This window comes from Nicotiana attenuata, chromosome 5 (genome assembly GCF_001879085.1).
Source record: "Nicotiana attenuata strain UT chromosome 5, NIATTr2, whole genome shotgun sequence".
Taxonomy (NCBI): Eukaryota; Viridiplantae; Streptophyta; class Magnoliopsida; order Solanales; family Solanaceae; genus Nicotiana; species Nicotiana attenuata.
Window position 1 is genome coordinate 38,990,061 of NC_031993.1, and position 27,010 is coordinate 39,017,070.

Genomic DNA, 27,010 nt, shown 5'->3' on the forward strand with positions numbered 1-27,010 from the left:
TTATATGCACTGGAAAAGAGAGGTGTTTTTAAGAATCTCTATTCCACATATCTTTCATGAACATAAAAACTTCTTTTTGGCGTTATTATCTCATCAACAAACATGGTTGAAGAACATTATTAGCAATAAAGACATGAGTGAACTGATTTATGTGTTGTAAAGCAGAATCACTAGTACGTGAGAACTCATGTTTCATGCGGATGATGAAGGCACACCAGCCTCCAAATAAAAAGTGTAATGATGCCAACTATGTTGTGATATTTCTTGGTCATGCCAAGCAGGGGCGGATTTATTGTCCAATTTATGGTGCACTTGAACCCATGGTTCGCTGCCAAATTAGATATTTTATGTACATATTTTCTAAAATTGATCTAATATTATCTACTGCCTCGCATGCACTCAAAAAATTGATTGGTACACTTGTATAAAGATTTAGTTATTTACCTAAAGGGATAGAGATCAATTCCCACTTTATACTTTCTTTTGTGGTGCACACATGTTCAAGAATTTATACTTTCTTTTGTGGTGCACACATGTTCTAGAATTCTAGATCCGCCTCTGATGCCAAGAGCAAGAAATGTCAAGTAAAATCCAGAGTTAGAGACATGCACAAGGATTGTAGAAGCATGAATTCATGATTCTCTTGCCTTCTACAAGGTATTGGATACCGCTTATAGTATCTATCTAGCGCAAGGTAAGGGTTGGCATTTTTACTCAATAGATTAGGCCTGACTTGATGATATTAGGCTAAAATTTTATATTTTTGCATGTAAATTTTCTTGCATTATTTTTTTAACTTTGGCGTGAATATTTGTGACTCGGGCTTAATAATGGTATTTATATATATGTAGGAGTCAACTGAAAGTGATTTCGGAAAGCTTGCATACAAATTGAAGTAAAAACAAAAGAACTTGGAGGGAGTATGACTTTGGTGCCCAGGTTCGCACTAGGCACCAGCCAAAACGCCAAGGGCAGCAGAGCACAAAAGTGAAAAAAATTCAGTGTCCAGGTTGGTGTCAGGCGCTAGGCGCCAAGCGAGTCGCCCAAGGAAGGATTTCGTCCTAATTCAGCTAGGACTTGGTAATTTCGTCCCTACATGCCCCCGACATGTATAAAATGGGTTCTAAACCTATTTGTTAGAGAAGAGACATTATCGGAGATGAAAAGGGCTAGAGGAACATTTGGAAGCAAAGAGTCACAAGAGTTTTTCTTTTTCGTTCTCCCTTAATTTGTATTTTAATGCTCTCAATTATTATCATGATTGTTAGTATGGTTATGAGTAGCTAAACTCTTTTATCTAGGGTTTGATGGAACCTTTTGGAGGATGGTTTTTTTGTTGCGTTTAATATATTTTGTCGTTGGATTGTCTCTACTTGTTCAACTACGTGATTATCTTAGTTGATTGAAGGGCCCTCAATTGACTATGCCTATTAAGTGTGTATTTCTTAAAAAAGGTACATATTTAGGTAGTTGTTGAACAACATCAGTCCTAACGTATGTGAGGAATCAATACAGATGATTTAAAGGTAGGATTAGGAATAATGAAATCTTGGTACGATCTTAGTGAGCAGTAAACTAGTGCCAGCTAGCGTAGTTCGGAAGAATACATCTAGTAAATCGTGGTAGTTGCTCGGAAGAGAATTACGGCACCTGAAGTACTCACGATCGGTAGAGAATACTTAGGTGAAATTATAGGCAACATAACAGGGAGAATTCCGACAATTAGGAAAATCATAACTCCAGGCGTCGTTAATCTTCTCTCAAATCTTTAGTATCTTTAGTTAAGAATTCCACTTTAATTAGTTAGTTAATTAGTTAGAAATAAAATCTCAATTTTTATAACTTATGGATTTGTTCAAACTTGTCTTCTTAGTGATATTTAATAGTTACAGCAAGACATTAGTTCTCTGTGGGATTCGACTCCGAACTTGTAAACCGAATTGCAACGACCGCTTAGTCCTTTTTATAGGGCATGATCAAATTTTGGCGCCGTTGCCAGGAACTTACGGTGTAGCTGTAGATGTACATATCGCTAGGTTTCAAGTTTAAATTTTTATTTTATTTTCTAGTATTTATATTTTTTTACTTTAGTTTTACTTGTTGATTTGAGAAACATGGCATCTTGAAATTATGAGAGTTTCGATATTGGTAATTCTACTATTGATCTTCCCTGTGCTTATTGTGGAGAAAACCACCTCTGATAAAATTATTAAAATATTCTCGAGAGAGAGTTACAATCTTATGCGTGAAATGTATGTTATGTTTGTGGTGGTCAAGATGGTCACTTTTATGGTTTTGCTTATATTTCTTATTCTCCTCCACCCCTTATTATGATGGTTCTGCTTTTACTTATGAAGTTACTAGGAACAAAGAGCCCGGGGTTATTGACCTAAAGGAGATCAATGATATGCTAAAGCATCTTGTGAAACAATATGATGAGAAACTACTGCAGATACAAAGGCAAGAGGCAACCATGCGCAACTTAGATGCTCAAGTGAGTCAACTATTTGAACCTTGTAAAGCTGACATTGTGGATAGTAGCCTAGAAGAGTATGAATTAGCGGCAGAAATTGACAATATAATGGAGGAGTTAAGAGTAGAATACGACCAAACCAACCAATTAGAATTTGAGGATGACGATGTTGAAGACATGATATTGGAGTTAGTCAAGGATATTGAGGATACAAATTTAGTTGACTCTAGTGTGATTTGTGTTGAGGATGTCGAAAATCTTTAAGTTCATGTATTTGAGCGCGTTCGACCTCATTTCAAACACTTCTCTACCTTGTGTTCTGATGGTGAAATGGGAATGGATCCTTACGAGCATACAAAGGAGTCAATGAAAGAGGTAGGTGAACCTTATATTCTGAAATTTTCGAAGCCGCCTAGACAAGGTGACACTCCTCAGTTGGAAGCCAAAAAGTGCATAAGGACTTATTTAATTTTTGGCTTGAAAGAATTTACACCACCCCAAGAGCATGATCATACAGTAGAATCAAAACTTGGGGTCCAATTTAAGTTCGAAGTGGAGGCAGAAAGTGATTCACGTCGTGCCGTGACGTTAAATTAGGCGCTTGTTGGGAAGCAACCCAACTTAAGCTATTTTTTTTATTTGTTTACCTTTTTTTAATTGTGTTGTTTTGTAGTGTAGTTTTTTATTCTATTTTGTAGGAGCGTGGTAAACAAAAGCAAAAAATGAAGCAAAAGCAAGCCAGATGGTTGGAACTAAGTATGAGGTACCCGCACGAAGGACCGGGCCTGGAAAAAGTCTGAGTATCCCATGAGTTGTTGATGCTTCGGCCTTTGGCCTACCGGGGAGTTTCTTTTACCTCTTGTTACTTATGGTGTGCATTGGGAAAAATTCATAATTTTAAGTGTGGGGTGAGGAGATTATCTGGGTGAATTTCTATGATAGTTTAGTTGTGTTAGTTTAGCTGGAAAAAAAATTTAAAAACATAAACAAAAGGGAGGGGGGCTTTTCCTGACGATGGATCTCTTGGACAGCTTTCTTGAGGGATTAAGATCCAATTATAAAAAATCCAATTTTTTTTAGTTTTTAGTTAGTCGTAGGTGGATAATAATCTCCCTTAGTTTTTCTTTTGTCATCGGTTCTTTTTCAAGGGATGTAACTTGAACCGGGTATTTTTTTAATTTTTTATTTTTTAGAAAACACAAGGAAGAAAAATTGAGTGTCCTATAGGCTTTTTGACCTGTTTGATGCTAACATAGTTATGCCTTAGCATGCAAATTACCTCCCTAACATATTTTGATGATGATTGATATCGTGAAAGATTGAATAGCCTGTCTGTGACGCTTTCTCTCAGTTACTTGACTCATTGTTCATATAGTGCTTTATTGCTTAATAATTCTTGACTTTGTGATTACTTGCCTAAACGTGAGAGTTGGAATGGAACTGTTCCAACTGAGGTCATGTGTATTGTGTGATGTGATGTTTTGATTATATTTATGCTATCATGTGTTTGTCTAGAACTTGCTTTGTTTCTTAGTCGAAGCGAAACAAGCGATCTTTGTGAATCTAGGAGATGATATAGGCGTTTCTTTGATTGTCCATTGAGTTATCATTCCACCATAAATAAAATTATCATTAAATAGCCCATTTGAGTTTGTAAGCTTTTTCTTTGGCACCCACAATACAAGCCGATTCCCATTTTGTGATTAATTGAATTTTTGTTGAACATTTACCTCCGAAAGCACTTAAGTCGCTAGAAGAGTAAGGTGAGAGTTGGGGTAACTTTTGAGCGGAACCATAGAAAGGCCAAAAGGTTTATTTCTGCTTTGGAAGATCATTAGCAGGACAACCTAAATTTATGGAAGTGTTGAAGGGGAAAAAAAGAAGAAAAAGAAAGCAAAGAAAATACAAAAAGACCAAAAAGAGAAAATACACCTCTTATTCATCTCAATCCGAGCTAGTGAACACATAGTTGTCCTTAAAGAAGAAGGGCCAGATGTATATGATCTCGTGGCATTGCTTGAATTGGTCATAAAAAGTGTGTATTTGAAAGTTAAGTGTAGTATATTAAATTACTTAGGAGGGTTAGTCACTATACCAGAATATATCCTACTCGTCCCTTAGCCTACATTATAACCCGTAAAGACCTAATCGATCTTAGACTTTGCAAGCTTAGATTAGTGGAGATATACACTACGTGCAAGCCTATGGTAAAACCACGGAATGCACATGAACTTCCTTTATGTGATGTCCTTAAATTATATTCGAATGCATATTTGAATGTGTGGACGAAATAACCTCTTATTCTATGGTAAGGCACATGATTCCATGACGGATAGGTGACATTATTAAGCATCTCTTGATGGGTGAGTGCACGAGTTGAGAGTGCTCATTGGCGACGAGTCGGTCTTTAAGGTTGGGTGATTATGTGCAGGTTGTTTGAGTGCTTTAAATTGGTCGCTAATGTTCAGGCATGTGAAATTTGGGAAAGGTATGAATGCGTATGCAAGGACTTAATTGTTGGTATCAACCACGGTCATAGGTGTAGTGTGTTGAATTGCCAGATGTTCCTCCGTTGTATGATGTCTTGCGTGCATTGTTTGGTTAGCAAGGTTTTAAGTTGCTCGTGGACGAGAAAGAGCTTAAGTGTAGGGTGGTGATGTTAGGCTAAAAATCCATATTTATTGCCTTGTATTATGCCCCGATCTTGTTAACTTTGATGTGAATATTTGTGACTCGAGCTTAATAATGGTATTTATATATGTAGGAGTCAATTGGAAGTGATTTGGGAAAGCTTGCATGCAAATTGAAGTAAAAACGAAAGAATTTGGAGAGAGTATGAATTTGGTGCCCAGGTTCACGCCAGGCACCAACCAAAATGCCAAGGGTAGCAGAGCACAAAAGTGAAAAAAGTTCAATGTCCAGGTTGCCGCCAAGCGCCAAGCGAGACGCCCAAGGACGGATTTCGTCCTAATTCGGCTAGAACTTGGTAGTTTCGACGCTACACCCCCCCAATATGTATAAAAAGGGTTCTAAACCTAATTCTTAGAGGAGAGACATTATTGGAAAGGAAAAAGGCTAGAGGAACACTTGGAAGCAAAGAATCACGAGAGTTTATCTCTTTCGTTCTCCCTTAATCTGTATTATAATGCTCTCAATTATTATCATGATTGTTAGTATGGTTATGAGTAGCTAAACTCTTTTATCTAGGGTTTGATGGAACCTTTTGGAGGATGATTTTTTGTTGTGTTTAATATATTTTGCCGTTGGATTTTCTCTACTTGTTCAACTACGTGATGATCTTAGTTGATTGAAGGGCCCTCAATTGACTGTGCATGTTTAGTGTGTATTGCTTGGAAAATGGTACGTATTTAGGTAGTTATTGAACAACATCACTCCTAATATGTGAGGAATTAATACAGAGGGTTTAAAGGTAGGATTAGGAATAACGAAATCTTGGTGTGATCTTAGTGAGCGGTAAACTAGTGTCACCTAGCGTAGTTGGGAAGAATATGTCTAGTAAATTGTGGTAGTTGCTCGGAAGAGAATTACGACACCAGAAGTACTCACGATCTATAGAGAATACTTAGGCGAAATTATAGGAAACGTAGCGAGAAGAATTCCGATAATTGGGAAAATCATAACTCTAGGCCTCCTTAATCTTGTCTCTAACCCTTAGTATCTTTAGTTAAGAATTCTACATTAATTAGTTAGTTAATTAGTTAGAAATAAAATCTCAATTTCTATAGCTTCAGGATGTAGATCAAACTTGTATACTTAACTGTTACAGCAAGACCTTAGTTCTCTGTGGGATTCGATTCCGTACTTGTAAACCGGATTATATTTGCAACGATCGCTCAGTCCTCTTTATAAGGCATAGTTGGACGTGATCACTTGACATATCCTAATTTAGGGATAATGGAGAGAGCCTTATATCTCTCTAGATGTGTGTAGAAGATGAACATCAAGAAGAAGGTAAGAGGATAATGTTTAAGAGGTAAAAACAGTGTGATCAATCTTAGCTATAAATTCTGGACGCGAAGGAGGAGGAATTAAGACAATGAAAAAGAGAAAAAAAAATAGAAAAGGCTTTGGAAAATGACTGTCACGTAAAACCTCATAAAAGAGATTCTCAAAGGACGAAACCGATTCAGAATGCAACTGGGTTGGACCAAAGAACCAATGCAGAATGTGGGACAGGTTTGAGTTGGCTTGGTCTTTTCTGTTCCATTATGGATCTAACTCTTACTTTTCATTATGGAATCTCAGAAAAGACGTACTTTAGCTCTTTTTCCGCTGGTTTCAACTGGAAAGAAAAGGGACGAAACTTAAAGGAAAGGGGACAAAAGGTTCTTTTATGAATAAGATTGTTTAGTAGATTCTACTGTAAGACTAGGTATTTCCTCTCCAAACTAGTTACTTGCTAGATTTCGGTGGGTTATCAGACTAATTTATTGTCAGTACATGTTCTGCTATCTTGATAAGGTTTGCGCCCCATACCCCACTTATGGGATTTGTTGTTGTTCGGCTCTAATAAATTCTTCTCCTATAACGTTTGAAGCTGTTACTACACCGATAGCAGTCGCGCAAATAAGATAGGATCCAAAGTGATGGACCGGAAGAAGAAGGCTTGAGGATCCAAAGTGAGTATTTCTGGAAAAAGGCTTGTGCATACATTAGAATTAGTTCTTGGCAGGCTGATTTCCTAGGCATATTAGTTGTGATGACTTAGCCATGCAAGCGGCTGCATTCCCTCAAGTGTAATATTTGGTTTCCAAGAAGATGTGACTGTCAATGAGGAAAGAGAAATTGAAAGCGAAGGAAGACCTGCTGTCCTAAAGACATAACCAGAGACTTGAAGAACTGGTGAAGGATTGGGTGAAATAGAGAATTAACGAGACGTGATTTGCTGCAGAGGTGGCTGTCCAAATTGCAGCTGAACTGAACTTGTCTCCTTACCAGAAAAGAGAGGAGCAGCCTCTTATATTTTGAAACCAAGGAAAAACCCTATCAACCTAGTACATTTGTATTTTGAAATCCCTTTGCAACTTCTTCCACATATTTATTATATATCTAGTCTTTCAATTACCATATAGTTTATGCGCCTTATAGAAGTTGTTTGATGGTCTAATGCAGGTCACAAAAAGCAACAGTTTCAGCTGCAGATGGTTCAAATACTAGAGCTGCCATGATAAATCAAGCTCCCGCGGAAATAGGAGGGGATCTTGATAAGCCACAGCAATACCTATAAAATTCTAGCCGCCTTACAGCTGTAGGCAGGATCAGTCCGTTGAGTTGATATATTGTAGCTAAGGGTTGCAAACGGGCGGGTCAGTTCGGATATGGACGAGTCAAAACGGGTAATGCAAAAATGAATAAATTCTCTGACGGATCCCCCAATTTGAAATTTTACAAATGTAAAAGTTAAACTCATTAGTTATCCATTTTCTAAGTGAATAATATGATTATCCATATTTGACCCGTTTTTTAAAAAAGTTTGTTATCCAACCCATTTAATGGATAATATGGGTGAATAATTATTTTCTTTGAATCATTTTGCCACCACTACCCGTAACCATTGATGAAGATCCACATTGTTGACAAGAAGGAAAAGGGGTTGGTAAAGCTGAGAGAAGCTCTTCCCAGAGTTAGGAAACTCAAACTTAGTTGCTCCTATATTGACAATCTCCGAATCACAAAGATAACTAAATCAAGTTACAAGTCATTGAACTAACTTTATGCTTCGCCAAATTGCCTACATAATGCAGATAGTATAAAAGCCAATTCATTTCTAACAGTCAACCAGAGGACGAAGATTTTAAAGTTTAGGAACAAAAGATAACAAATCAAACTCTGGAAGGCATATTGACATCGGGTAGCAAGTAACAAAGTTAAAGTTAGTTCTGGAGCAAATGATACAAATTTCTTACTTCTTTCATAGAACTATATTTGCAATAATGTGAGAAACCTTCTCCAGTTCAGAAATGGGTGTGTTGACATGCATCGTATCTGCGTACTTTCTATTCTTTATACTACAGAGATCTTTCTTGCTTTCTTTGAGGAACCAAACGCCAGAGGTCCACAGCAATGTCGACCTCCTTTTTCTTGTGAAATTTGTAAAGTTGTGGCACATCATACCGAAGCTGCAATTAAAAGAGATTAGAGCACAAAACATTACAAGGCAACACAAAATCTCACTCAAAGTCACTACCAATAAACCAAGATAGAAAACAAAACATTCAATCTATTTTCTTGATAGTTAAGAAATGGCAATTGAATAAGAAAAAGAATGTGTACCTCACATATAACTTCAGCAGTTCTTGCATTATAATCTCGTAAGGCTGCTCTTTTCACATGCTGTTATAGCCAAAGAAACAGAACAACGAAAAAATTATATATCCTCCCGAACATTATATTGAACCGATAAATGTTGATCATGACCTAGATCAGAGCACTTTTGCGCTAAAAAAGAGGCAGGCATTGTGTGCGGAAAACGCATTGAACACGGTTTACAGATTGTAAGCAGTTTTTCTGTTGTAACAAAAGAAAAATCAGAACAGCATAAAACAAGTCAATTATGATTGATGCGACAAAATGTAGAGGAAGTATAACTGGTTATGAGCAAGAATCTAATACTTGCATCTGCAAAGTAACTAATCATTCTAAACATCAAGAAGAGATCTAATCAGGGATGAAGGAGCATCGTCTCAGGCTCTCAGCCAATCATTCCTTTGCCCAAATATAATGTGTCAGACTCCTTTAGCTAACGAAGGGGGGCCTTGGAGCAACGGTAAAGTTGTCTCCGTATGGCCAATAGGTCACGGGTTCGAACGGTGGAATCAGTCACGGATAGTTGCATCAGGATAGGCTACCTACATAACACCCCCTTTGGGTGCAGCCCTTCCCGGACCCTGCGTAAATGTGAGATGCTTCGTGCACCACGCTGCCCTTTTGGACTCCTTTAACTAACAGGCCAACCTCTTTTAAATTTGTATTTCGAAACCTTTTACATTTTTCACTCCCCTCTTCTTGAATGCCAAAAGCTGATCTATTCAATGATAAACAGAAATCTAAGGTTCTTCATTAACTTCAGGATGGAAACTGTAAATTCAACATTCAGTACAGCTATTAAACTTCCCAGATAATTGTATTGATAAAATCAGCAACTTCTCTTCTTTTGTTTTTTGCTTTTTGGATAAGCGATAGCAACTTAATTAAAATTAACATCATTTACGAGCACTACAAACTCAAATAATTTCTTAGTTCACATTTAAGCCATTTAGTGTGGACGGTAAAAGAAGTTTATTTTCACCAATCATTTCTTTTGTTATGGGGAAGGCAGTATGGAAGAACTTACTTCTCTTGTTGCGGTCTTATGCAACGAATAAACTGCTTGAGAAGCAACCTGATACAGTAATAAATTCATATATTAAAAGCTTGGGAACATATGAGGACTAAACAAGAAACAATAAAGAAGATAATGAGCAAAGAATATAATGTCTTGGCCACCAGAAATATGAAAGAGTACAATCATACCTTCATAGCAGCAGAGAGAAATTCCATGTCAGCACCTTTCCTCCGTGTACCAAAAGGTGGATTCATCACCACCGTCTCAACAACCTGACCTACAGATGATTGAATATCAATCAAGAGACAGGTAAAAGAGATCTTTTTTTAAACAAAAAAAAAAGAACGGGGCAAGGAAGATACCTCTCCATTTAAAGTTTCTAATGTCACATTGAATAAAATCCATGTCTAACTGCAGAAGAAATTGTTCAAGAGATGAAGATAAGCACACAGATAAATATGGAATGCTAATAAATTTATTAATCAAAATCAATTTTAGAAGTATGAGAGTGTTGTCTCGGCCTTTATAGTCAAAAAGGGAAAAAAAATGCAATATACTTGTGAAAAAGTACAATCACCTCAAGTTCATCAGCGTTTGCAGATGCAATCTCAAGAGACTCAGCATCAATATCAAGCCCAATAACACTTCTGTTCACAAAAACTCCATGTAAAGAACAAGCATCAATACGGCACCATCTTGCAGCCAAAATTGATATAAGAAAATCCATAGCACAAAGAACAAATAATGTTATCCCCACTCAACAGTAAAGTTCATCATCAAAAACAACTATTACTACTACACCTTAGTCCCAAACAAGTTGGGGCCAGCTAGACCTTGCTACTCCATTTAATTCATCTCATGCCAATATTATAAATACAAATAAGAAATATCAAAAATTCTGTATATTTTCTAAACATAAATCTCTTAAGGTTAAACCACTCCGAGAGGGTATATATAACCCAAGTAAAAGTGCTAATGTCTAAAACATATTCTAAACTAGTGGTGGCAAAATGGAATAAAAAAATAAATCCATCCATATTATTCACTAAAATATAGGTTGGATAATGAACTTTTCGAAAATGGGTCAAATGTGGAAAAGATCCATATTATCCACTTAAAAAATAGATAGCTAATGAATTTAAATTTTACATTTGCCAAGACTCAAATTGGGGGTTCCTCAAGTTTTGGAGAATAGGAATTCTCCCAAAAGTGATCCTATTCAAGAAGTCATGTTAAACATGGGTCAGGTAGGAAATTTTATCCGTTTTTGCATAATCGACTTTCAACCTGCCCATATCCGGCTCGACCTGCTCGTTTGCCATCCATGTTCTCAACTAATACAAGGGCGGATCTATGTACTAATTTTTAGGTGCTTCAGCACCCATTGACCTCAAGATAAATTGTGTATGATTATATCAAAGATATAAGAAACCAATACAATATATTGGCAAGCACCCAGGAACCAAAATGACTAATAGGTGTTGTGGCTCTAAGGTTGAACTTAGAAGCGCCTCTGAAGTAAGAGGCGTCGGTTCTATTTCTGAAGGAAGCATTTCTTTTTCTGAAAGCCAGCCTGCTACTTCTTAATACTGACCATCTCAATTTTTATAATTCCTTTCTAAGTTTGAACCGTCTCTTTTAAATTTATTTTTTCTCTTTTTCTTATTTCCTTAGGCTTTTGTCTCGTGATACTTTAGCGTTAGACAATCTTTTTTTTTTTTTATGTTTCATGCTTTTGTGACTAAAAGTCTTTTTTAAAGATAATATTATTAGTAGTTCATTGTGACTCATGACTAGACTAGAAGTATTTTTTTGACAATGATAATTTTAACTATAATTTCTCATTAACCTTTTCTCTGTTGTGTTCGAATAGTTGTGCAGTTATACTATGTGGTTGGTAGCAACTTTCTGTTAAAAGAGTGAGCACCCACGACCTTAAAATCCTAGATCCGCCACTGAAGAAGTATGTACGTCCAACAGTAAAGTTCAATAAAAGAAAGAAAACACAGAGAAAGTTATGAACATACCCAGCTCCCAAAAGGCCAGCAGCAAGGCCTAATGTACCACACCCACATCCAAAATCAGCAACCACCTTACTGTTCACATCCTCAAATGAATTGTCAGCCTACAGAAAATTAAAAAAAAAAACAAGACTTTTAGGAAAAATCGCTCCAAAAAATACCCTAAAACGAAACTTAAAAGAAAAAAGCCAATAATAGAGCAACAATGATAAAGAGGGTATCTGTATAAGAAGAAAAAGGATAGGAATATAGAGAATTACAGTGTAAAGCATGCGAGAAGCAATGTGGGCTCCAGTAGGATATTGTTCTAGTTCAATCTGCAATAGCAAAAAAAAACATTCTTTCTGAATTTAGAAATCAAGAATCACACTACATGGACAGAAAGCAAACATGTGTAGACCCAATTAAAGGAAAAGTGCATGGAGATGTATAATTCAACAAAAACAGGGGACCTTTGGGCTGGAGAACTGTTCAAGGGAACCCAGAAGACCTTCTAATTGCTTCAGCTTCATCTTCTCCTGATGACTGCTAAAGCTCCTCTACTCTGTGTCTGTGTGTGAGAGAGAGAGACTTCTTTGATGGTTCGGTGGACTAGAAAAACCCCTAGTTGCTATGAGACAACATCAGCCCAATATGTTAGTAGAAGAGTGGGGCCTGTTTGTGATTTACAGTTTGTTTGGGTGGTTGTTAAATATTGTATTGTATTTTATTGTTACTTTAAATATGATATTTATTTTGTTTGTTATTTAAATTTTATTGTATCGTACCGTTAAATCCGTCGTTACGCAACGACGAAATGTGTCACTTTATGTAACGACTGATTTGGTGTGATCGTGTCGTTACCTTGTCTTTTCTCTCAATCCCACCCTTCATTATTATTATATAATTTTATTTATCATTTACCGTACCTTTTTATATAATAATTTTACCGTGTATTATAATTATTCTTTATAATATTACAAGTTTATTCCTCATATTGATGGTGCGTGATATCATGAAACGATGGCAAACGACACCATCTATCCAAACATTGTATTCATCAAATGATACAGTACAATACAATACAGTACAGTACGATACAATATGAAACGATATGTAACAACCATCCAAACAAGTTGTTAGCCCAAACGATCTGAAAAGCTTCCTCTACTTTGTTTCATGGTTTCATTTTGCGTAAAATCGCCCGGATTTATTACTGCTATACCAGTAAATTATTTTGGGAGTTTTACAGAATCGGACCAAAAATAATATATTATTTATATTTTTTACCAACAAAAAATTCTCAATTATATACAACATTCAATAGATCTAGAAAAAAGGATTATTTCGGTGAGTGTGGTCTGAATTCGTAAGGAAAAATCACCCGGACTAGTCAATAAACAAAATTTGAGAAAGATTCCTGGTGACCTTGACTACCAAAATTCTGGATCCGTCTATAGGCAAATATATCATATTTATGTTACTGTATCTCCATGTATATCATAAACATGTATATATGGGTGTACAAAATTATACATGGAATATACGGAATACACAAATGCACATGAGCGATATACAGGATAATATACACATATACACTACCTCAAAAAAATCATTTTCACGATTTTCACACACCTCAACCACAATACCACCACAAAAATACCTTAACCTCATTCCAATTCAACAAGTAAAAAGAAGAATAAGTGTTTGACTCAAAAGTTGTTAAATACTTTTAAGCAAATCAATCAAAAAAAATGAAGGGGTAAATCAAAGTCAATCATAATTAATACTGGATCGAAGGACAGAGTCAAAAAAAATAGAAGATTGAACAGAAATAACACTTGGGAGATTGTATTTATTATAGAAATTTGCCCTGCCTCTCCTTGAAGAGGTTCAGGGGATTACAATCATGTTATCTCCTTCATAAGTAGTCGAAAATGGAATTTTTCCCCTTTTCCCATTTTGGAGCTGTTTTTGTAATGGAGAAGAAGCCCCCATTTCAGCTCTCTTGCCTAGTATTTATAGTCGACAACCTCTTGTGCAGATCATGCTTTATCGTGATCGGGTCGGGGAGATGTTCCCTCGTCGTAGGGAGGCCTTGGCCTCAATGCTCATATCGAAAGTAGCGATAATCGGACGAAGTCGGGTTCGTTGGCTACTTCTTCAGGATGGTTGGGACGGGGTCATTGCCGCCGTGATCGTGTGGTCAGATTTTGACCAATACAGTTAGTCCCTCCGTTTGTCGGGGTCGTGTCTTGCTGACCTCGGCAGACGGATCATGTTTGCGACATAATCGTGGAGGGAGTCAGATTCACGTATTATTCCTTAGTCGCGTTATGAATTTTGAAACTGCCCGGGGGCATCTTTCTAATACTCTTACACTGTTGTGACAGTTTTGAAACTGAAGCACCGGTTGATAAATGAAATGTCACTTTGTACAAGCAGTCATAATGGCACATATTCCCGAGAAGCTGAACCGTTTCGTGCCCGATCGGGCCCTAGTGGCAACCGTTAGTTTTCTTGCCCTGGAAAATTCGTGTCTTATAAATTGAAGGGATCTATCATTCGTTCTTCACATTCCATCGCTCATCTTCGAAAGAATTCCCAGTGCTTCCCATTCTGTTAATTTGAGCTCTTCTTTACTCCTTTGCTCGCAGCAATCCTCAATTTTCTCACTTCTTCCGCAAAGCTCCTTCCTCCTCTTTTTGTGGGTTAAAGATGGCAGGAACTTCTTCTCGTGATAATCTCTCGGCTATCCTTCCGGTAGCTGAAAACTCCGCTCCGGCAAATGGAGACACAGAACTGATAGAATGCGAAGATGTTACTTCAGTAGAGGAAATTTTATCCCGCCCCGGGGGGGGGGGGTGGGGGGGGAGGGGGTCGGTAGAGTAGTTACTTACGACGGCCGGANCGTGCTCAGCCTATTCGCTCCTCAAAAGATTCGCGGCACTATGATCCACGTGCGTCCCCGAGGGTCAAAGGGTTTGGTGGTGAAGATGGACGACAGGACCAATCGTCGCTTTTTTGATAACTTTTTCTATGTGCGGACCGAACACCTTGTGGCGGATCCATCTGGATTACCAGAAGTGTGGAATTTTGCTCGTAAGTCTTCATCCTTGGTTAATAGGGTACCCGCTTTGTCCTTGCTCTCTTTATCTCTTATGTTGTAAATATTGATCTACTTCGATGCTTTGCAGCTGAGAAGCTACCCCCGCCTCCTTTGGAGGGGATTCGAGAATGGGTCGAGGCCGTCCTTCCCCATACAGCGGGAGTTCGCACATGGTCGACGTTTCATGAGAGATTCGGACGTAGGCCCCTTACAGGTGAAATAGCGCCCTTATTTTCTACCCATTCCCTTTCGTTTCGATCTTACCTTCGAGTATTGTTTGCCGTGGCCAGGGAGGGTTCGCAGAGTCAGGGCTCCTCAGTTAACTTTCCATCGGCCGGCTGCGTCCGCTCGTCTCAGTGCAGTGCCTGCGGCTCATCCTTCGTCGAGGGAAGCATCGGTATAATCTGTGGCCTTGGCCACTCTGACCCGGACTATATCTCAGGACGAGGCCTCGTCTGGTGCCGTCCGTCCTCAGAAGGGCTCGCCATCGACCGGAGAGGAAGAAGGGCCATTGAAGAGACGGAGGGTAGAGTTCGAGACGGCTACTCCGTCAGTGATCAACTTGGATTCTCCCGCGGCGGACCCAGAGAAAGGAGTTGTTGTGACGTCTACCGCTGAGGGGGAGCGGATGGTCGGAGTTGTTCCCATCAGTCAAATCCAGGAGAATTCCACTGTTATAGCGACCCAATCAGGAATACCTGCGGCTGATGATGCAGGACACCTCGCTGTAGCAGAGAATCGGACCCCTGATGCTGCCGTCGTGACCTCGAGTGCGCCGTCACCGTCCTCGGCAGGTCGCGTCACACCATCGGCAGTGGAGAGGGGAAAGAGTGTAGCGATCGACGAATACGAGTTCGAGTTTGACTTGGACCCTGATGATGTTTGGATGTTCGAGGAGGGCATTACTCGCTCGGTGGTTAATGCGGAGGGGTCGGCCCATTTCGTCGAGATTCCCTCCGACGTGAATCTGTTGACACATGGAGGTAACTTGGTACCACAATTCAGCTTGTTGTGTTCGGAGTCCGAGAACGAGTCCCTAAGGAATGTTTCGGACGTCGAAGTGATGGACGAAGTAGTTGTGATGGGCTTACGGGTATGTTATATCTGACTTCGATTTATTTCTCCGTTGCAGAATGAGCATTAGTTTAACTGCTTTCTTGTTTTGCACACGTACATGTTGGAGGTAGAGAACATTCGCAGGGCAAATGTCCGATCGAGGATCTTCTTGCAGATGCTGGAAAAGTGCCGTCGCTATCGTGATAGGTGCCGTGAGTTGCACGAACGGTTAAGGACTGATCCCCGCAACCGGGCTTTGGGCGAGGAGTTGGAGAAAATGGACCAGGAGTTAATGCAGGCGCTCCATAGCAAGAGCGAGCTCGAAGAGCAAATCCGCCTCAAGGACGAGGAGCTCGAGGTGGGCAAAGGGGTCGCTGCGGAATGCGAGCACCTACAGGGCAAGTTACAAGCAATGCAGTTGGAAATGGAGCAGAGCCAGGCCAGAGCAGCGGAGATGAACGCCGAATGGAGCGGGAAATTGACTGCACTGGAAAGCAAGGTTGCCGATTTGAAGTGCATGGAGAGGGCACCGTTAGATGCTTCGACGAGGGCAGCGGCCTTAGAGGCGGAAGTTCGTGTACATGAGTCCGAGCGAGAGTCGGAGAGAGCTACTGCAACCCTTAGGGAGGCGAGGCTCGAGGAGCGGATTAGCACGGTTGACCAGGACGCCTTAGCCTTGTCAGATCGAGTTGCGGCCTTGGAGGAGGATAATCAGCGGTTGAGGGCCCAGGTTGGACCATCCCGTGCCGCTGTTCCCAGCCAATCTCATGAACTCTGGGTATATGCTGAAGCTCAACGTGACATTTTCAAGAATTTGTGGGAAGCGGGCACCGTTACTGAGGCGGCTTTCGAGGAGGCGCGCCAGAAGGCTCATGAGGCTCGTGGCAACTGTGGATATGATGTGGCGACGCCCGAAGCTAATGGGGGTACTAGCGATGGTGATGATGGAAACGGCGGCGTTGGCGCCGAGTGAGAGAAAAAAAACGTGCTTTGTTGTTTTCCCCTCTCGTTTTTTTACTTCGTACGATGGTTGGCGCTTGTTTGTTCCTTGTTGCTTTCTTTCTCTTTTTTTGTTGACTGGCCTGGACCGATGTAAGCGGCAATAGCCCGTATTTCATACTTCATGAATAAAGAACTATTTTTCGCTATTTGCCTTGCGTTTCGGTTTCCTCTGTTGATTTATGATCTGGTCGCGGGGTGAGAGCTCGTTAGACGAGTCCCGGTTTCCCTTTTGTGATGAAGGTTCCTGGTCGTAGATTTTACTGCGAACTTTTTGAGAGGATAGCTCATTCGGGTTCGAGCGAGGTCGAACCTATCGTTCCTTAATGGCGAAGGTCTTGGCCCTAAGGGTGTTACTTCGTACTTGTCGAACTAACAGCCTGTTCGAATTCGAACGAGGTCGAACCATCAAACTTCGATGGTGAAGGTGCTTAGCCTTAAGCTCAGTTCGAATGAGGTCGAACTTATCAGACATCGGTGGCGAAGGCGTTTAGCCTGAGTCCCAGTTCGAACGAGGTCGAACTGTCAAACTTTGATGGCGAAGGCACTTAGCCTGAGTCCCAGTTCGAACGAGGTCGAACTGTCAAACTTTGATAGCGAAGGCACTTAGCCTGAGTCCCAGTTCGAGCGAGGTCGAACTGTCAAACTTTGATGACGAAGGCACTTAGCCTGAGTCCCAGTTCGAACGAGGTCGAACTGTCAAACTTTGATGGCGAAGGCACTTAGCTTGAGTCCCAGTTCGAACGAGGTTGAACTGTCAAACTTTGATGGCGAAGGTACTTAGCCTGAGTCCCAGTTCGAATGAGGTCGAACTGTCAAACTTTAATAGCGACTTTGACCTGTGGTCTTATGTTGTACCCGTGTTATGATTGTCTGCCTGACCGTGGCATTCAGGTTGCTTCAAGGTGATTTTCGATTCCTCGTTTGAAACACCTCTGCGCCGGTTTCCGGCCTGACACAGTATGGTGGATGAGGGGGGGATGCTCCATTCTTCTGCCCGGCGATCAGAATCAGGAGGGGAAGGGGGGATGCTTTGCATCACTTCTCTCTTCGATCGGGCTATTTGAGGTCAATAGGGCAGAAGATTTTTAGCTCCCGTTGGCGCATTCGATTCTTCTCCCATTTTTTTTTGATGCGCCTCCATTGACTCTGGTTTGAGTTGGGCTTTCTTCTTGGTGTTTCTTTGGCTTCGATCCAGGAAGAACTAGGTATTTTCACTATGAAATCCCCACAGAAGGCGCCAAATTATTTGACTCAAAAGTTGTTAAACACTTTTAAGCAAATCAATCAAAAAAAATGAAGGGGTAAATCAAAGTCAATCATAATTAATACTGGATCGAAGGACACAGTAAAAAAAAATAGAAGATTGAACAAAAATAACACTTGGGAGATTGTATTTATTATAGAAATTTGCCCTGCCTCTCCTCGAAGAGGTTCAGGGGATTACAATCATGTTATCTCCTTCATAAGTAGTCGAAAATGGAGTTTTTCCCGTTTTCCCATTTTGGAGCTGTTTTTGTAATGGAGAAGAAGCTCCACTTTCAGCTCTCTTGCCTAGTATTTATAGTCGAGAACCTTTCGTGCAGATCATGCTTTGTCGTGATCGGGTCGGGGAGATGTTCCCTCGTCGTAGGGAGGCCTTGGCCTTAACGCTGATATCAAAAGTAGCGATTATCGGACGAAGTCGGGTTCGTTGGCTACTTCTTCAGGATGGTTGGGACGGGGTCATTGCCGCCGTGGTCGTGTGGTCAGATTTTGACCAATACAATAAGAAGAAAATGGACAAAGTTTCAAGCATCCCAGGCCACGAAATGACTCCAAAACATCAGCAACCAAAAGAACTTCAACCACAACTAATCCCAGTTCAAAATATTCTCAGTCAAAATTACAAAACTTAAATACTCGAAGCTCATATGTTTGAGTTATAAGAAAACAAGTAATGTTTAACCATTAATTTCTGTTCCAGATTTAAATGTGGTGGAAAAATAGATGATACGTGGATTAGCGGAATGTTGACAGGTGGCATTTGAATGAAATCAATAAAGAAGAATGATGAGGCACGGTTAAAACACCTACAGAATTGATTACAAAAGATATCTTATCTGGCAAATGGAAAGGAAGAGGTAGGCGCGGGAAGTATGAAGATTAAAGAAAAAGAAGATGCATCGACAGTTACGAATATGAAAAGAGGATCAGCATAATCCCTGATTATGTGTGACTGTTTATTATTACCCTAACCGTCACGAATAATTCGAGTAACGGCCAATTATTGTAGTTAATGTTAGTAACGGGCAGAAATTAAGCAGGGAAAAATAGTAATTTAATTAAGCTTAATCATTTTCAATAAAATATAGTAAAAATTATGAATATCAAATACACTACTAATTATTGTTAATTAATTATTTGTAAAGCACTTTATTTTCTAAATTATAACACTAGTTTTGAATCATTAACATAGTAATCTAATTAATCGAAATTTGAGAAGTAATTTGTCAAATTAATTTTAAAACCTCTAAGGTGTATAAAAATTATTATAATAGTATTAAAATACTGAGTATATATATATAATTACGTAATACTAATATTAGGTTATTAATTTTAGAACAAACACTTAATTAATTTTGTAAAAATAGATAAATATTGATAGAAAATACTTTCAAAATATTTATTGTAAATCATTAAGTATAAACAAATAAATTTTAAAGGGGAGGGTCAAATTTGGCCGTCAATAGTTGGTTGATTTGAGCTTGGCGAGGCTAGGTTATTGGGAACAGATTTGGTTCGTAATACTTTGGAGAAGGTATTGATTCAGGAGCGGCTCCGTAATGCACAATACAGGCAGAACAGTTATGCTGATAGGAAGGCTCGTGATATGGCATCCATAGTGGGTGAGAAGATTCTGCTTAGAGTTTCGCCTATGAAAGGCATGATGAGATTTGGAAAGAAGGGCAAGTTGAGCCCTCAGTATATTGGTCCATTCGAGTTTTTTTGGAGAGAATTGGTGAGATGACTTATAGACTTGGTTTGCCACCCAGCTTATCGGGATTTCATTCGGTATTCATGTTTCCATGCTTCAGAAGCACTATAAGGATCCGTCACATGTGTTGGATTTTATATCAGTGTTGTTGGACAGGGATATGAATTACGATGAGGAGCCAGTGACCATTTTTGATAGGCTAATTCGAAAGCTAAGGTCAAAGAATATTGCATCAGTGAAGGTTTAGTTGAGAGGTATACCGATCGAAGAGGTTACTTGGGAAACTGAGCATGATATGCGGAGCAAATATCCTCACCTTTTTATATCCTAGGTACGATTCTAAACTCGTTCGAGTACGAACGTTTGTTTAAGAGGGGGAGAATATAACGACCTGGCCGGTCGTTTTGTGTACTTGAGCTCCGTTCCTATGTTTGATGCTCCATGTGTATGTATTTGTTGTTATGTCACTTGCGAGGATAATTGATTTAGTTTCGGGAAGGTTTTGGAATGAATTGGAATAGTTAGTTCCATGGTTGGAGGCTTAAGTTATAAGAGTTAACCAAGGTTTGACTTTTATATAAACAACCTTAGGTTGATGATTTGATGGTTCTAATAGGTTCGTAGGGTAATTTTGGAATTAGGCGTGTGTCCGAATTTGGAGGTTCCTAGGTTGATTTGGCTCTAATTATCGAAAGTTGGGAATTTGAAGGTTTGAGAAGTTTATAGGTTTGACTAGGAGTTGACTTTGAGGATATCGGGTTCGGATTGTTGTTCTGGGACTTGAAATAGGTACGTTATGTCATTTTGGACTTGTGCGCAAATTTTGGTTGCATTCCAAGTTGGTTTGATAGGAATCAGACATTTTGTTGGAAGCTTAGAATCTTATAAACTTAAGAGAAGTTCAATTGATGGTTTGATCATCGATTTGTAGATGTGGTGATCGTATATCTCTTTTGAGGTTTTGGTTAGGTCTGAGTATTGATTACAGACTAATTGGTATGATTGATCGGGGTCCCGGGTGGCTTGGGTGAGTTTTGGACCACTGGAGCTTAGTTGAATTGTTGAAGGTGGCTGGTGTGCTTCGCGATTGCAGAGCAGGTCTCGCGATCGCGAAGGCTTATTCGGGGCAGTGGCATTTTGTTATTCAAGTTCGCGATAGGTGTGTTGCATTCGCGAAGCTTTGTGATCACTGACATTCGCGTTCCCAACCTGGCCATCGCGTTTGCGTAGAAGGACGGCAGGCTGAGGAAGGCTAGCCTAAGCCTTCACATTCGCGTGGGCTTGACCGTGTTCACATAGGCTAGGGGTTGGCAGTGCATCGCGTTCACGGGCGGTGGATCGCATTCGCGATGGGTCTTTTGAGGCAGGTGCTGATTAGTTCTTCGCGAACGCGAGGCTTGGGTCGTGTTTGCAAAGTGCATCACTAGGCAGACTATAAGTGATGTAATTTCGGGACTTAGACCCATTATTTCATATTCTGATCCCCAGACTTGGAGAGGCCGACTTTTGAAGAACATTTTCACACAAGGCAAGAAGATAAGTGATTTCTACTTAATTGTAACATTATATCTTATTTCCCCATGGATTATTACATATAGATTATGGGATTTGAAGGAGATATTTGAGAATTTTGACTATGATTTTGGAGAGTGAAAAATGGATATTTGAACCTCGATTCGAAGTCAGATTTGGATAAAACTTATATATTTGGACTTGTATTCGAATGAGTAGTCGGGATTTATGACTTTGGTCGGGTTGCGAGAAGTAGGTCCGGGTTGACTTCTTGGTTGACTTTGTAAAATTTGATAAAGATTGGAGCTTTATTGTTTGGAATCGATTTCTATAGTCGTATTTGATATTATTGAGTTATTTTTTACTAGACTCGAGCCGTTTGGAGGTTGATTCGCGTGCGAAGGGCTTTTGAAGTATTTTTTTATTATTATTAAAATTTTCCAGATAGAGGTCTAGGTTGTGTTGCATTCAAAAAAGCGCAAGAGGGGGACTAGACCTTACCTTAAAAAAATACAACAACGATGATTCCATCATAAAAAAAAATAGGAAAGGAGATTCATATAAGCCCTCCTTCCTGAGAATCTATGAACATATTAACTGGCAAAAAAATTAAATTTTTCGTACTTCGTCATTATACTAGGAATCTGCCATTTATCTAAAAGAAAAGGTCCTTTAACATTGTTGGGTAGTTGTTGGATTGAGTGGAACACTCTCCTCTGATTTGCGGTAGTGGCCAACTCTGCAAGACAATATGCTACCTGGTTACCTTCTCTGAAGCAATGCTTTACATTAATTCTAGCATGTTGAACAATGTTGGAGGTTCTATCAATCACCATCTTGATCTTCAAGTTGTTTGTATCTCTTTCTGTAAGCATCTCGACAATAATCATAGAGTCAAGTTTAAGAGAAAAATTAGTGTATCCATTTTGGCTAAACCATTTCCCTCCAAACTCAGCCGTTTTTGCATCCGCCATATTGTTACTGCCACAATTGATGGGCACGAAAAAGGCCATAATGAGGTCACCATGATAGTCCCTGACCACCCCATCGATGCCTGTTTTTCCACTTTCCTTGCTAAAGCTACCATTAGTATTAACTTTGACAGTTCCCGGCAAAGGAGGTTCCCATATAACTTGCATCCATTTTTTCGATGGCTTGATTCTCTCAATTTTTTCACATAATGAAGGCCTATCCAGTTGAGTAAAGTCACTTGGAATGTATTTGGAGATTGCTGCTTTTAAGGTCCAAATGCTTTGATGTCTCATGGTGTTTGGTTGAAACTTCTTCTGCTTTCCATATCTACACGCATTTCTCTGCTTCCAAAGTTCCTAACATATGACCATGGGAGCTATCTGAAGGATTTGTTTATGCACTCTATTGTTGGCATTTGTCTCCCACCATCTCTTGAAGGTAGCAATTATAGGTTCTTGTTGGTGCTTGATTCCAAGTGCATTTCCAATGGAATTCCAAATGAAGTTGGCTGCATCACTATTGTTAAAAACATGTTGCATTGTCTCCACTTGCGCAGAAAAACAACAGAAACATCTAGAAATGATATTAGTGCCAAGTCTGCGTATAACATCATCGAAAGGCAATCTATTTTTAAAAAGTCTCCAAGTGATAAAAGAAATTTTAAAGGGGATAGAGCTATGCCATATTTTGTTTATAAAATCATTTTTTTGCTTTTAAAATCTAATAGATTGCCATGCTTAATTAGAAAAAAAAAGTCCATTATTAGAAATATTTCAAACATGAAAGTCTTCGTCATTATGATCATCAATATCCAATTGAACAATGAAGTCAGTAAGATGACCAGGGAGAACTTCATTAAGTTTGTCGATATTCCATCCTCCATTATGCAAAAACTGCTTCACCTGTACTTTAGCATACCAACCACCACCTTGTAAGAGATTGGCTAATGCACCTTTGCCGTTCCAGTTGTCCCACCTGTAGACATGTGATTTTTGACCCTCCCCAAGATTTTTTATATTTTAGCATGTAAATATTTAATGTAGGCCTAATATAGCTATTTCAGCCATTTTTGACTTCTTTTCTTTATTTTCGTCATAAAAATGGAAAATTACAAAAAATATTTTAGCGTACGTATCTTTCATAAATTTAAATAAGAATTATACAAAAATAGTACCTTATTTTTATCTTTACATAATCTTGAAAATACAAAAAATATATAATAGTTTCATGTTAGATTTTGCATTGTGTAGTATTTTTATCTTATTTTAAAAGGAGTCAATTAAGGTGTTGAATTACAATTTTAAGAGTTTTAGAGCCCAATTCTTGGCCCAATTCGGATTAGTCCATTAAGCCTAAGGACCCTTCTAGACTCTTCTTTGGAACAAAAATAAATAAAAAAAACCCTAATGACTTAACACAAAAAGACCTAGGGACTAATTGGCAAAATACACAAAATAATAACCTAAACCTAGACTCTACATATACTAACGCCTAAAATGGGCTAAAAACAAAAAAAAAATACACAAAAAAGCGGACAAAGACCATGAGTCTTCTCCTACACAAAAAAAAAAAAATACACAAAAAAGCGGACAAAGACCTAGACCCTTCAGAAAGGCTGCGCCACCGAACAGTAACCGACCCCCCCCCCCCGGATCGTCTTCTCCAACGAACCCCATCCCCCCTTCCCCTGTAACTTGATCCCTCAACCAAACCAAGAACCTTCAGCCGCAGAACAGGACACACGACCCCCTGAATCCCCATGAGTCTCTTCTCCTACACAACAATAGAGCTCTGAGACAAGAGAACAAAAATCAGTCGCAACACCCATCACTGCTTTTCTTCTTCTTCGTTCGTCACTGCTCAGCAACGCGCGCGCACACACAAATACAGGAGATAAAGAATAACGAAACAAAAAAAACGCAAAAAGAAACTGAAAAAATATGTGTGTACATATATAAAAGAGCTTCTGTCTTTTCTTCATTTGATTTCGGTTTTGGATTCAAAAATCATGGTGTTTGTTTGAGGTCTGGAAGTATGCTGATTTTGGTTGTCGATGCGAGGTCCGTCGTTGAATGTTGTCACGTTTCCGGCGAGCTTCAGGATATAGGTCGTAGTTCCGTCGAGGCTTCCGACCATTGTTCTGGTCATCAATGGCTCTGTATAGGGTCAAATTTGACCTTCAGCATCTCTACGCCAGTAGGTACGCCCAGTGAGTGTACGCCAACTAACGTAGCGGGTACGACTCGGCCGTGGGGACAAAAGCGACATCGTTTAGGACTCAGTGTCTTCACTAGGGAGACGTTACCTGTCTTTGTAACTTTTTGATTCTTTCGAGGAGGGTCTCTTATTATATAAAGGAGACCCTCGCATTGTAAAAGGGGGCATCTGATCTAACACAACTCTCTCATTTTTCTGGCTTTCTCTCTCTATCTCTACTTTAAACGAACGTATCTTATTGAGTTCATACTGTCTCTTTGCAATACTAGATCTACAACAATATTATCATCTTTGCATCTCTAGGATTATTATATTTGATTACGATTTACCCTTTTCCTATTTTTGATTGTTTTTTAGCTTACAAAGTATATTGTTAACTTTTGAGCCAAACAATTTGGCGCCATCTGTGGGGATTTCGAGAATCAAAACCATAGTATCCACCTAGAGATCAACCATCTACTATTCTCTACACCACCAAAAACAGAAAATGGCCGAAAATAACACAAGATCGAAAGCTATATTGGGTGTCACTACCAATCTCCTTGGCCCTCTCAACGAGGCCAGTGACGATGGCATCCTGAATGCAACCCCTAGCATCACACCAGGTGCAGAGATCTCACCTTCCCCATCCGAAGGTCTGACGATCTTGCACGAAAAAGGAGCTTCCACATCTGCGGTTACGCAAGCACCCTCAGCGGTCAAAGAGCTACTGGAAAGATGGCTAACAAGCGCTCTAAGTGGCTTGGTTGAGAGGTCACCACAAAATAACATCGGATGTACACCAACGGTAGGTACCACTACTGCCTTGGGTGAACCGGAAGTTACACTAGCGAATAACAAACCCATCGAGACACAGACCAACGATAGCACGCTAACAGCCATCCTAAAGAAGATGGAAGAAATGGAAAATGAAAACAAGGCGCTCCGCGGTCAGATGAAGGAACATCAGGAGAGGGTCGACAAGATCCCCGGTGCTCCCAAGTTGCTACCAAAACGCGACGTGGGAAGGTTCGTTGAACAACCATACACTGAAGAAGCTGCCCCTCACTCCACCCCAAAAACCTTCAAGATGCCACCCTACTTGAGGGTATATGACGGAACCACAGATCCCGAGGATCATCTGATCCACTACGTCACCGCTGTGAAGGGCAACGACCCATCGAAAGAACAGGTACCGTCGGTACTGCTGAAAAAGTTTGGCGAGACGTTGACAGGAGGGGCCTTAACATCGTACTCTCAGCTACCGGCTAAGGCAATATCAATGTTCGAGGAAATGGCGGATAAGTTCGTCACAGCCCATGCAGGCGCGAAGAAAGCGGAGGCCAGGGTCAACGACATCTTCGCCGTCAGGCAAAACACAGGAGAGGGACTCAGGGACTTCCTGGCAAGGTTTAACAGGGTAAGGATGAGTCTACCAAACGTATCGGAAGGTATGGCAGTCGCCGCTTTCCCGAACGGGCTAAGCAGAGATGGTTCGAGGGCAACCAAGAAGCTGCTGAGCCGCCTCATGAAATATCCCCCTACCACATGGGAGGAAATCCACAACGCCTATTGCGCCGAGGTACGAGCGGACGAGGACGATCGTAATGGGCCGACCCAACGGCTAACAGCGATACACTCGGAAACGAGGAGAGATCGACAGAACGAAGGACGACGAGAACAACTCCCCCGCTCCAACAAAGATCGACATCAGCCATACACCAGATCCTCCCATCCGCCACCAAGGCATACAGACGCGCTACAGCGACACGTCGCCCCCCTCCGAAATGAAAGAGGTACGCTCCCTTTATTAACCGCCCATAACTTTTGTGTATCTCCTTCAGAAATAGTGTACGCACTGGAGAAGCTGGGCACCAAGGTGCATTGGCCGCAGAAGATGAAATCAGACCCTGCCACAAGGAAATCAAACGCCCTATATGAGTTCCATCAGGAACGAGGACACAAAACCGAAGACTGCATAGGCCTACGGCAAGAGGTGGTCAGGATGCTGAACCAGGGATACCTGAGGGAGTTACTCAGTGACAAAGGGAAAATCAACTTGGCACGCGGACGGGAACAACCCCACGGGCCGCCGAAGCCACCTTCCCCAGCGCGCACGATAAACATGATTGTTGGAGGCGTCGACGAGTCAGTGATCAATCACGTCAAGCTCGCCACCACACACAGACTAAAGCGGACCATCGCCCATGAACGGTATGACGACTTCGAAGATAGTATCACCTTCGATAAGTCTGATGCCGACGGTTTGTCTTTCCCTCATTATGATGCTTTAGTTATCACTTTACGTATCGCTGATACGGATGTTAAAAGAGTCATGATCGATGACGGAAGTGGCGCCTGTATTATCCAC

General features: G+C 40.2%; 1 protein-coding gene across 2 annotated transcripts; it reads right to left on the minus strand.

Annotated features, from left to right (window-relative positions):
- On the minus strand, positions 8,213-12,454 carry LOC109225677 (methyltransferase-like protein 5). Of its 2 annotated transcripts, XM_019390425.1 has the most exons (9): positions 12,292-12,452; positions 12,100-12,156; positions 11,846-11,943; positions 10,396-10,465; positions 10,181-10,229; positions 10,007-10,095; positions 9,828-9,875; positions 8,768-8,827; positions 8,213-8,613 (listed from the first exon to the last, which is right to left on the minus strand). In XM_019390425.1, exons 1-9 carry the CDS (start codon positions 12,349-12,351, stop codon positions 8,503-8,505), a joined length of 642 nt encoding a protein of 213 aa, XP_019245970.1. In that variant the 5' UTR covers positions 12,352-12,452; the 3' UTR covers positions 8,213-8,502. The 2 variants fall into 2 exon arrangements, with proteins under 2 accessions (XP_019245970.1, XP_019245971.1); XM_019390426.1 differs by lacking the exons at positions 8,213-8,613; positions 8,768-8,827 and adding an exon at positions 8,849-9,001 and having other exon boundaries at positions 12,292-12,454.